This window comes from Pelecanus crispus, chromosome 6 (genome assembly GCF_030463565.1).
Source record: "Pelecanus crispus isolate bPelCri1 chromosome 6, bPelCri1.pri, whole genome shotgun sequence".
NCBI lineage: Eukaryota > Metazoa > Chordata > Aves > Pelecaniformes > Pelecanidae > Pelecanus > Pelecanus crispus.
Window position 1 is genome coordinate 70212201 of NC_134648.1, and position 11796 is coordinate 70223996.

The 11796-nt window shown below is 44.4% G+C and overlaps 1 protein-coding gene and 1 non-coding gene across 2 annotated transcripts; one reads left to right on the forward strand and one right to left on the reverse strand.

Annotated features, from left to right (window-relative positions):
• The first annotated feature begins 807 nt into the window (after positions 1-807).
• Positions 808-11259, forward strand: TBPL2 (TATA-box binding protein like 2). Its single transcript, XM_075712816.1, has 7 exons — positions 808-858; positions 3887-4293; positions 5328-5415; positions 6088-6179; positions 7063-7230; positions 9256-9350; positions 11180-11259. The coding sequence occupies exons 1-7, from the start codon at positions 808-810 to the stop codon at positions 11257-11259; spliced, it is 981 nt and encodes a 326-aa protein (XP_075568931.1).
• Positions 926-997, reverse strand: TRNAG-UCC (transfer RNA glycine (anticodon UCC)). Its single transcript has one exon. It is a non-coding gene; the product is annotated as a tRNA-Gly (tRNA).
• Positions 11260-11796: the final 537 nt, after the last annotated feature.

Below are 11796 nucleotides of genomic sequence, written 5' to 3' on the forward strand. Positions count from 1 at the left end.
GCATCGGGTCAAGCAGCGCCCGAACCGAGCTGCGCCAGCGGCGCGAGGCTCCCGCAGTGTCCGTCAGCGAGGCACGACACGAAGCCTCTCCCGGGAACACGCTGTCTCACACCTGGACTCTCGACACAGGAGTCTTTTGAAAAGGGAATGGCCTTAAATCATCCCTCACGGCCGGGCAGAGACAGAGACGCCAGCGGGGAAAATGGCTGCAAGGGGCGGACAGCAGCGACTGCAAGGAGCAACGGCTTCCTGCCCCGAAACAGCGTTAGCAACGCTGGCCCAGCTGAGAATCGGCCATTTCCTTGCAATGCCTTGCCTTTGAGGTTTATAATTTTGGACTGGAGCTCCTCTCGAAGCCAAAAGGGAGGCAGCTCGTCTTGCAGGACCAGATGTGCCTTATCGCACTTGATGAGGCAGGTGGAAGAAATTAAGGGCGCGTTACCTTTGCTCCCTAAAAAGCACCAGCTAGAGGTGCTTTATCTGTGCAAGGCCTAGGCCACAGCGCCGACTCTCCGCTTATCTCCAGCCCCGCGGAGGGGAGCGGGCTGTGTTTGTAGGCTCAAGTGAAGCACCTGAGAGCCCCCCGATTTCCACAGCCCTTCCGCGGGATGGAGCAAGCCCCTGCGGACTGCCCTGCCGAGGGCAGGTGAAAAGCTCCGAGGGGTAAAAAAACCCACAGCCGGGAGGGATCGCAGCTGGGCCCCGCTCCCCCACCAGCCGCACCTGCCCCCGGTGCCGCCCCCCCCCCAGGGGTTAAAGCAGGGCCCGGGGCGGGGTTTTGGGGGGCCCGGGTGGGCGGCTGCGCCCATGGACGGCGCGTCGCCGCTGGAGCGGTACCTGGAGCGCTGCGGCGGGCAGGTAAAATGGAGGGAGGGGAGAAGAAGAAGGAAAGGAGGAAGAAAAAAGGAAAAAGAAAATAGGAAACTGCGTTGGCCGGGAATCGAACCCGGGTCAACTGCTTGGAAGGCAGCTATGCTCACCACTATACCACCAACGCGGCGCTGTGCGCCGTTTCCTGCCCGTGCCCCATGTGCATGGCCCCGCCGTGCCGCCCGCCTCTGCCCCCCCCCACTCCAGCTCCAGCGGGGCTGTGGAGGGCTGGAGCCGCCGGGAGCATGGAGGAGCCCCCCGGGAGGCTCCCTGCTGCAAGAGGAATGCTGCTGCGGTTACACTCTTGCGAGGGTAGTGCTGTTTGTGAGGGCCGGCCTGTGCACGGGGTGTGCAGGCACTGAGGGGGCAAGGAGGCTTGGATATCTGCATGCTGGTTAGTAAATGTTTGCAAAAATGTCCCTTTTTTTTTGGTATTTAGAATGGTCCTCCCTGGTCTCCGGTGGTTGCAGAGACAACCGGGTGAGGGACTAGGAGAGGGCTGCGCTCTGCAGCTGAGCATCGTCTTCACCCAGGGAACGCAACTTTTTTTACTTGCATCCTGTTGCAAGCTATTTTTCAGCTCAGAAAATGGGTTTAGCGCCGGCTGTTTAAATCCAGAGACCTCCTCGTGGCGGTCAGTAAAGCCCTCTGAACATAGCCCTATAAAATATATAATGTGGTGAGGTACAACCAGGGTTTTACAAATGCTACTGAGCTGCTTGTATTTCAGACTTGCTGGGATAGTCGATAGTAGCAGATGTGTGCGATAGCACTGCAGGAAAAAAAAAAAACCAAAAAAATCCAGCTTTAAGCTGCTTAAAGCAGCTGGATTTGATTTCTGTGTACCTGGGTTGCAGGGATTCCTGCAGCGGAAGCAAAAATGGCTGTTTCCCCTCAAGCTGCCCCAAACTTTGCGATCTCGGACAGGATCCATGTGTGAAATCTCCTTGCTGGGAGCTGCTGGGAGATGTCCAAAGCTATGCAGTTGACGGGGCCTTCAGTGAAGTTAATTAACCCAGAGTGTATAGCACTAACCCTTGGCAGCCAGCCCAATATAAACATGGTCTTGTGCCCCCTTTCACAGCCCCTGAGCATCTGGCCAGCAAGAAGGCAGTCTTCCCCGGCGCTTAACCCTATAACGGCTTCTTCCCAGACCAGTTGTATGGAAACCGGATAAGAAAGGCAGATTTGCTTTCTATCTACTTTATGCAGCTTACTTTCTGTTGCTTTTCTTGATTTTTCAGCTGTTTAAGGCTTCCAGCCTCATATACCGCCCACTTCTCCATCAGCTTCTTTAAGCTATGCCACAAACTGTCTGCTTTACATCTCTCTTCTTTTTGTTTTTTTGACTATTACGTTTCTCATGTTCTCCGATGCCTTTAGTATGATGTGTGAGTAGTCCTACAGGCTCACAGTGATGAGGCTTTTTTTGTACCGTCTTCTCTGCATCACGGCTCATATAAAACTTTCCTTATTAGCTCCTGTAGAGCTCAGCCTTAGTCCACTGGAGATCTTGCAGAGACTGTGCCTTCCTGCCCCTGTAGCTAACTTGAAAAATATCTATTTTAAACAGATGTATTTTAGCTATTCCATAGTATATTGTTATTTGTAACTGTTAATACATTTGTATCTGCCATCTTAATTGTCAGATGGTGCTCTTGGATCTGGTTTTCCAAGGAGCTGAGGGGTTAAGGAGTACCTAGTTTTACTCTGCAGCAGTTCTGCCCCAATAATTTTGTATGAGGCTCTGTATCTAGAAGACAGTTTTAGAAACAGTTTTGAACGTAGGTGTTCATGATGCTTTCAGAGCTAGACCTGATCACATCTGTATTCCAGCTAGTAAGGGTTCTCTGGGAGGATCTGTCACTTAGTAAGAGTTTTCCAAGCGTCTATAGGCACATAGACTGCGACGTAGGAGCCGAGATCTCCCCAGGTGCATGGTTGCGTTGCTAAGTGAGCTGATTAGCACAGAACACAGAGCAGCACTGGCTCAGGGCTGAAAAGCATTGATCTGGAAGCCCTGCTCCTGCTGCAGCTCAGGCAGTTGCTGCCAGCTCGAGGGCCTCCGCCTTCTGCACCGTTCCCTGTTCTGATCTGTGCTTGGACTTTTCAAGTCCTCCTGGCTCTTGAGCTCAAAAATGCCTAAATGAACACAAAACCTCTTGTATGGATCATCTAGTCCAAGCTGTCACCTGCCTTGGGTATTGGCAGAAACCATTTTCTTGGAAGAAGCTTTCCACTAACTTAGCGGCTCATGCCCTAATGGCTAAGGGAATAAATCCTTTCCTGAACTCTTCCCTCCTCATATTACAATGCCTTTTAAATAGATTCTCATAATAAATAGCTGATAAAGGAGGACATCAGTATGCAAGAACTTGCTTGCAGATAAGTTGCATGTTTGATCTGGGAAAGCAAGCTGGCTTTGCTGACTGTGTTTCACTGAAATTATTCTGGTGACCTCCGGCAGCTGAAGGAATGAACCGCTCGTCATTCTGAGAGCTGCTGCCCTCTGTTGCACAAATCCAACACGACACTGACACCGTGCCCTGGTAGCAGGGAGAGGAAATAGGGATGTTCTGAATGGGAATTAAAGCCAGCCAGGAAACGCCAGCTGTCTTCCCTGGGAAAAAAAGTCATGAGCAATTGGAGTTGGTTATGTGCATACCTGTGGCACAACGACGGCTGTGAAGGGCAAAGTGCCAACCTTGTTCTTCCAGTGACTGCTGAAGGTATCTCATGTTTCTCAATTTGTGGTATTGCAGGAATACTCTAGGCTGCCTTTGAAGTGTGGTGGGAAAATGCGTATCTCCGCTATGGAAGTTATCTGGATTTTTATATGCTGATAGGCGAGCAAACAACACGCTTCCAAATCTTAAGACTATTCTTTGCTATTGTATGTATGGGGAAAAATTATTTCAACTTCCTGATTGAATAGAAGATTAATTTTAATTTAGTCGCCCAGTTAAAGTAAATGTTTTAATACAAGATCCTTACTGATGCTTTTTCTTAATTCAAGGATGACCTCTCAGCTAGTCCTCAGCTGTTTACTCCCATGAGCCCTTATGATGTAGACCTTCCAATTCAAACAACTGAAGATGTGTTGTTCGGTTCTCAATTTAATCAGCCCAAAGAGCTTCCAACAGACTTCTCCTCTGTGGATCTCAGCTTTCTTCCAGATATCACTCAAGACAACAAAGAACAAAATCTCTCTGAAGATGGTCATGAAATGCAAAAAGAGCCTGATGGGTCAACATCAAGAAATGAGGACAGCAGTACCCTGATGGATGAAAGCGGCTTGTCGTATCCAGATGCCACCCAACCATCTCCTGAAGCATCTGGAGCGTGTCCTCCTCTGACACCAATGACTCCTATGACCCCAGTGACACCTGCATCAGAAAGCTCTGGCATAGTTCCACAGTTACAGTAAGTTTATGTATGTATTGTGTATGTACCATATATAATAGTCATAGTTTTGCTGAAACTGCAAGGTACTGCTCCGACTTCTCGCTTAGAGAATGTAGCAAGTGAGGCTGGGTCTTAAATAAGCCCATCCAAAAAACTAGAGGGGCAGTTATTCCCCTTTGAGGAGAGGTGGAGCAAATGAATGGACAATATTGGAAGGCAACTGGATACTGTGCTGATCCGTGCAACACAAAAATGGAAATGGCACAGAACAATACCCAGCTTAGCAAAACAGGGGAGAGTTGACTTGCTAAACACGCTGGGTAAGTGAGGATCTGAAATGCCTCTGGCTTGCTAAGGGGGAAAAGTGTCTTCTGGGAGACAGGCAATGAAGTCTACCAAACACTTCCCCCATTGAGAGAAATTATTTATATATAGTAAGTACTTCTAGTTACTTCAGTCTGCAGAATGAAAAGATAAATAATACTTGAAAAGGAGGATATCTTCCAGCAAGGAGAGCGTTGAGGATGACAGCAGGCTCCAGGGGTTTAAAGATGCCAGTCTGCTTTTGTGAGGGCAGAAACAGTCTGAACTGAGCAAGGGAAAGGGGCATGAAAAGCAGTATGAGAAATTCTGGCCTCGCTAAAAGATCCTACCCCGTCTAGGCTAGAGCAACTATGGAGTAGTATATACCTGTAGAGAATAACATACCCTTACCTACTTAAGAGTGCTGTAGTAACTCTGTAAACACTCAGTAATGGTTCGATTCAAAGCTGTAGAAGACTTCAGCGATGTAGTTATTGGAACACACACAAACTTAGTATTTAGGGACTAATAATTTCATACTTTGTTATATCTCAAACTGTAATTTTGGTATTGAATTACCTAAGTTTGGCCAAAAGTAGCTTAATGCTAGAGTGGGAAAGAGGCAAGCAGGAAATTAGCTGATGGCAGTTATTAATTGGAGTGTGAATTCACATTAAGCTAATAATGTTGGGGGTTGGCTCTGCAGTGACTTGCTTTTGCAATAAGAAAATTCCCCTCTCGTTCCTCAGGAATATAGTGTCAACTGTAAACTTGGCTTGTAAACTAGATCTGAAGAACATAGCTCTGCATGCCAGAAATGCAGAGTACAACCCAAAGGTAATTCTTAAGGACTCTTAAGCTTTACCCTCTCATTCCCCTTTCTCAGTGCTGCCGGATTCTAACAGATTCATCACGAGCTTTGTCCATTTTCTAATAACACTGCTTTGACCCATAGGAGAAAGTCATAAAATTCTGCAACTTGGGCCTGTTAAATTAAAAGAAATGTAGGGGACCACAAAGAGATTTTTTTTCCCCCCTTTGAATAAAGCCCTAGCAATGAGACGTTACCAAGCTGTTTAAGAAAGGAGATGAACTCTCCCACCTGTGGCCAGCTACCTCCAGCTGAAAGGGCTCAAGCAGCCCTCACTGGGGGGGGTTAAAACTCTTGTCTGAATTGGAGAATTACTGGAGTCAGACTGGTATTACATGAGACTTCTAGCAAGTGGCCTAGATAGCAGAAACTTGCTGGGAATAGATTGGGTTTCTGTAAGTGACTCCAGACTGCTCAACAAAATGTAAGGGACAAAGCAGCGGTCCTGTGACTGTAGTCTTAAGCCCCCTGGTCCTTGGGGGAGGTGGAAAAAAACTTCAGGGTGGTAAATAAACACTTAAAACAAAGCAACTGCATGCTGTGTTGAGCTTTGACTTTCATTCTTGAAAAAAATGAACAGAAAATACAGTACTGGCTAAATCCCTCAGCTGGACTGAGGTCTTCCTTTGAATTCGTAGAGGTTTGCTGCTGTGATCATGAGAATCAGGGAACCACGAACAACTGCCCTCATCTTCAGTTCAGGAAAAATGGTCTGCACAGGAGCAAAAAGGTAATTTTTTAATTTTCCTTCCCTCTAAAGGTCTGGGTCTTGTAGCTATGCCTGTATTCTGATGAAAAATGTCAGAAAACCTTGTTTAAATTATCTAGCAAAGGGCTGTCATAATTGCAAGGAAAAAAGTGAAGCACTGGTATTGAAAAATGTCTAGCTTTCTTCATGATGGCAGCGTAGTAATTACTGAACTGTCCGCTTCTGTCCCTGAATAGATTGAGCTGAGCAGATATTAGCAGAAAAGCTGCTAAAATGCCCAGGAATTGTTAACGGGTTATTTGCATTTCTCACTGACTTTAAAGTGAATTAGGCCATAACTTGTGTCTGTCAAATCTCTCTTCAGTGTCTGTGTTCACCAGTCAACACATCTGCCTCTAGAGAAAATGGGAATTGGAGAAAAACAGATTATTTCTGTACTTTGAAGCTTTCTTCCTCAAATTCAGCAGCTGCCTTGATTTTTATGTCCCTAAACTGTCACGAGATAATGCATTAACTTACAGCTTAGCAGACCTCTTCTCCAACCCCTACCACCATCCCAACTAGCTAGATGATTGTACTGGTGTCTGTAGTCTACTTCTTGGATCAGCTCTGAGAAGCTGCTGTAAGGAACTGAGAAAGAAACCTCTGAGGGAGGGAACTCCTGGGTGATGCAACATGCTCCAGTGTGCTCCGATAGACCACAGGGAAGTGAATGACAAAGTGCCTTTTTCCTTTTAGCTCACTGAAGTGGTTCTGGGGATAGAAGTTTGCTTTTTTTTTTAAGCAGTAGCGTATCTTTTTCTGGAGGACAGATGAGCATGGTGGTGGTTCTAAACTGACTTCCAGCCCGAGAGCAGAAGAAAGTGCTAATCAAAGCTGCTTTCCCCTTCTGCTCGTCCTTCAGCGAAGAGCAATCGCGGCTTGCAGCCAGGAAGTATGCGCGTGTGGTGCAGAAGCTTGGGTTCCCTGCCAAGTTCCTGGACTTCAAGATACAGAATATGGTTGGGAGTTGTGATGTGAGGTTCCCCATCAGGCTGGAAGGCTTGGTTCTCACTCACCAGCAGTTCAGCAGGTACGTGGAAGTCAGAGTTGCAACCCCATGCAACTTGGAGCAGTGGCTTTGGAAGCTGCAAACAGACTCAAATTCTGAGGCCATACAAGCCTGGCCAAAGAGAGTAATAATTCAGTATCCAGTTAATATTGCGCACGTCTCTTCACTCACCAAAAGACATGCTCACTGGTTCAGCCAGCATGAAGTGGCTGTAGACTCCATGGGTTACAATAGTGAGGTTTGTCTTCTGCAATGACTCCTGTTGGGAGTGAGGCACAGGCCAAAATGACCCTCTGCTTAATTGCCAGGATGACATACAGCAGCTAGCGGTAAAGCTTCCAGTGCTTGAAACTGTGACTGGCATAATTCAGCAGCAAAGGGCTCTTCTGAATTGCCCTCCTGCGTGTTGTTCACTGCTCTCTCCTCGCAGGCACACCGTAACCATGAGCTTTAGAAACCTTGCAACTGGGAGCATACTACACAAGCGTTCAGTCGCTTCTGGGGTAAACTGGATGCACATTAGATGTGGTTAAGATGAAGGGCTGAGGAACTGCAAGAGCTTGTTTCTACAGATCCCCATTTTGTAATTAGATAGCTAAATGGAGCTACCCTGAGTTTTTTTTCTTCACAAGTTTTTCCTTTATTTTTTTAAAGAATCATTTCACATTATTCCACCTATGTCCATTAGCATCATTCGTCCTCTCAAAGTCCTTCACCAATTTAAGATTTCCTTACAAACAAGTCCAATCTTTTAATTCCTAAGAAAAATTCAACAATGTCAACAAAATACTAGTGAAAGCCATCAGTTTGCAGTCCAGGTTAAAACCTCTCCATGTATCCACAGGAGATAAATAAAAGAGGAAATGAAGACTCTTTCACATATCTCCTCTGAAGTGGGCATGGTTTAGTGGTGGACTTGGCAGCATTAGGTTAATGGTTGGACTCGATGACCTTAAAGGTCTTTTCCAACCTAAATGATTCTGTGATTCTATGCTCCTGGGTTTTTTGCCGAGTTGGTTGATGAAGAGATCCTCTCTTGTAAAACTTTCTCTGACCCGTGAATATTGTTGTCTGACACAATCTTCATTGTTGCTGCATATCAGCAGAGAAATGTGCACCAGAAACTTTCATTAATCTGAGCAGGGTTGGTGATCAGAATTTTACTCGTCTGTTATTGCCAAGTGCAATATCAAACCTCAGTGGGTATTTCTCTTCACCGCAGACCATGTCAGTAGGAAAATAATCAGTGTTGATTAAACACTTTGGGTTTAATTGGAGCAGCTCTTAAGCTACTTGAACCTGGTCTATGCCCTTGCTCCATTGTGAACCTTTAATACTAAGTGGGCCTCTTAACTCCCATCAAACTAGATGCATATCTGCAAGGATAAGGTTTCTAAATGTCAGGCATGAAGCCAGCCTCCAGCTGCAAAATACAGAACTGAAAAGACAGTCTGTTTCTGGGATATCACTTCAGTTCTGTCTGGATGTCTATTAGCTATCAATTTAAAATAAACCTGTCGCTGAGCGATGGGCATGCTGTGCCTTCAAGATGGGCTTGCTCAGAACTAGTTACTGCCATCACTGAGGAAAGGATGAAGATTTCGGCACTAACAAAATCAAAATTCAGTTGTGTCTTTTATTAGCACGGCATTTAGTATTTTGCATTTAATTTGGGGACTAAATATATATTAAAGATTCGCTTGGCTGTCATCTTGTCTTAGTTGTGCATGATGCTTCTTGATAAGGGCTCTTTGCAGGCTAAGAAGGATTTGAGTACTGTTTGATTACAATAATGGTTGCAATGCTATGGAAAAATCAGATTCAGAAGTCTTTAAATGTAAGTGTGAAGAACTCCTGCCACCTCCAGCTGGGATTACCAGGTTTCTCTTGAAGATGTCTAAAACCTGACCTGCCTTTCTCTGGGTAGCTAGCCAAAATCTGTGGGTTTAATTACTCTATTGTTAGTATAATTAAAGAGCACTTTAAGCATACAACATTGAAACAGTATTTGCATTTTACTAATCTTACCTGCTTGCTTTTAAACAGCTATGAACCTGAGCTATTTCCTGGCCTTATTTATAGGATGGTCAAACCAAGGATAGTGTTGCTTATCTTTGTGTCAGGAAAAGTTGTACTGACTGGTAAGTGGTCTCTGTATATCTGTAATCAAGTGCCTCCGTATCTTCTGAAAAAGCATTTAAATTGAACATTAGCTAAACTAATATCTTGCCGCAGTAAAGCCACTCGGTGAACTTTTTTAATGCTTGCTGCTGCTTATTTGTGAAAACACAGATGAGTGTTTTCTGCAGATAACAATATCAGTATTGTTGCACTAGAATCTTGTACTGCTTCATACAGCGTCTCAGATTTCCATGTTGTTAACCTGAGTATCTCTATTCAAAGTATAATTCCATGTGTCGATGTACAGAATCCCAACAGGATGCTGACATGCTAGTAACTACTCAGTCAGTTAAATAAAACTATCACAATAAGCAATTTAAAATTGCTTGAACAGGAAGCAAACTTCTCAAAACACTTCACTGACAACATTTAGTAGGGATTATTAGAGGAAAGGGTGGAGATCTAAGAACTTGTTCCGGACTGTTTGGCAAAACGCTCATGAGGCAAAAGCCTTGCTGTGTAAGTATGCTCAGCAGATACTGTCCCTCAGATCCCATGTCAAAAAAGTTGAATTCCTGAGCATGTGTTCCTAACACATTTTTTTGTAAAGCTCATTAAAATACTTTTATTCAGATGTATTGAAAGATAAATGGTACTTGTTCCCAGAGGACCCGAATGCAATATTCACAACACAGCTTTGAGGTACATGAAAGACAAAAGCGAAGCGCCTGCCTTTAGCCAGAGATTCTTACAATCATAAATCATGAACGAGCTCAGCTAACTGAAGAATGGGGTACTCTGTACAAAGCCTAAATGTTTTCCACTCCAGTGTCCCCCCATCCCCTGCCCCCCGCCTTCTTCTTAGGTCCAGTAAAATCATACTGGCCAGTTCCATTCCACTGATACTTGCATTTTTGGGTACACTAATTGCGACACCCTCAAGTGTGCAGCAGGCCCAGAAGGACTAAGGTAAGTCCTTGTCTGTGAACACCGGGCCCAACTGTAATGGCAAAACTGAATTTGAGCTATGAGGTGTTGTGGGTTTTGGTTTTTTTTCCCTTATCAAGAAAATAACTTGCAAGTAACTTTACTTTTGAAAGTAAAAGTTGTAGTAATGCAGATGAATTAGTCATGTCTAAGTGTGTTCTGAGGGAAAGGTTTACACATCCATCCCGAGTGCTGCTTAATCCAACTGCTAGTTCATTTAAAAGCAGTCTTTTGTAGCTAATGTTTGTTGCACTGGCGTGGTAGAGTATTGTCACTGTCAAGGAATGTTCCTGCCTACTACAATACAGTTAGTGTACAAGACTTGGTAGGAAAGGTTTAGCTTGCAGTAACACAGAAAAGGCTAGCTTTGAAAGCTTTGGTAGGGCACCTGTGATTAAAAATAAAAATGCTCCTCAGAACTGGAGGAGGGGAGTACTCAAACTGTGGGGCAACTTCCAGTATGGAAATAAATGCCCTTCATTTCTTGTTTCTGTCTTTCCACTTACCTTATCAACAGGCAGGGCTGTTGCTGCTAGGTAGATAATACCATGATTCTTCTCAGGTGTTGCTTTTTTACCCAAATCTAATGTTTTGCACCTGTCAAGAGTAGCCAACTGCTCTTTTGGTTCCACAGATTAACCAAAACTAGTCTAGTCTTAAAGCAAAGCAAGCTAGAAATTGTTCTTTGTGAGGTGGCAGAAGTATTGTAGAAATTCTGCCTTAAACTAATAGTAAGTTGCTTTTAAACTCCTGTGTTTGTTCATGGTTTGTAATCTTATCATTAGGTTTGAGCTGCATTCAGTTATTCTCAACACTCTGTTAATTCTTAACCTTTTTTCTTTTTTCCTAAATGTCTTTCTAGGAGCAAAAGAGCGTTCTGAAATCTATGAGGCATTTGAGAACATCTATCCCATTCTAAAAGGTTTCAAGAAAGCATCATAACATGGCCCATAAAGCAACTAAGAATAATACCTGGGTTTGTATAACTGTGCGTGGAACAGAAGCAAGAGTATTCCTGGACCCAATTGCACAGTTGTGGATTATTGAGCAAATGATGCTGTTCTGAATGCTATAAATGCTGATCCCTTTCCATAGTTTGTGAAATGTTTTTTTTTGCTTTCAGATTAGCTGTCTGTAATCCACTTGAGTTCTGACAACTTCTGTCAAGCTGAAAAATTTGCTAGATGAATGTACTTTTAATAGAATGTATATTAAGGTGGCACTTAAAGAATTCTGAAACAGGAAACCATGTGTCTTTTCCCCTGTTGAACTGGTGAACCAACACTGTACCTCACTAACTTTATCAAAATCCTCAGCTTAAGTGTGCTGAAACCTAGCTCCTGCAACGTTGTATTTTCGTGTTTAAACTCAAAATGTATTTTTGTCTACAATATAGCTTACAAAATCCGGCATGACTTGATTTCAGTGTTTTGAAGATGGTGATTGTAGAAGACATGTACCAAATCCCTCTGACGCTAC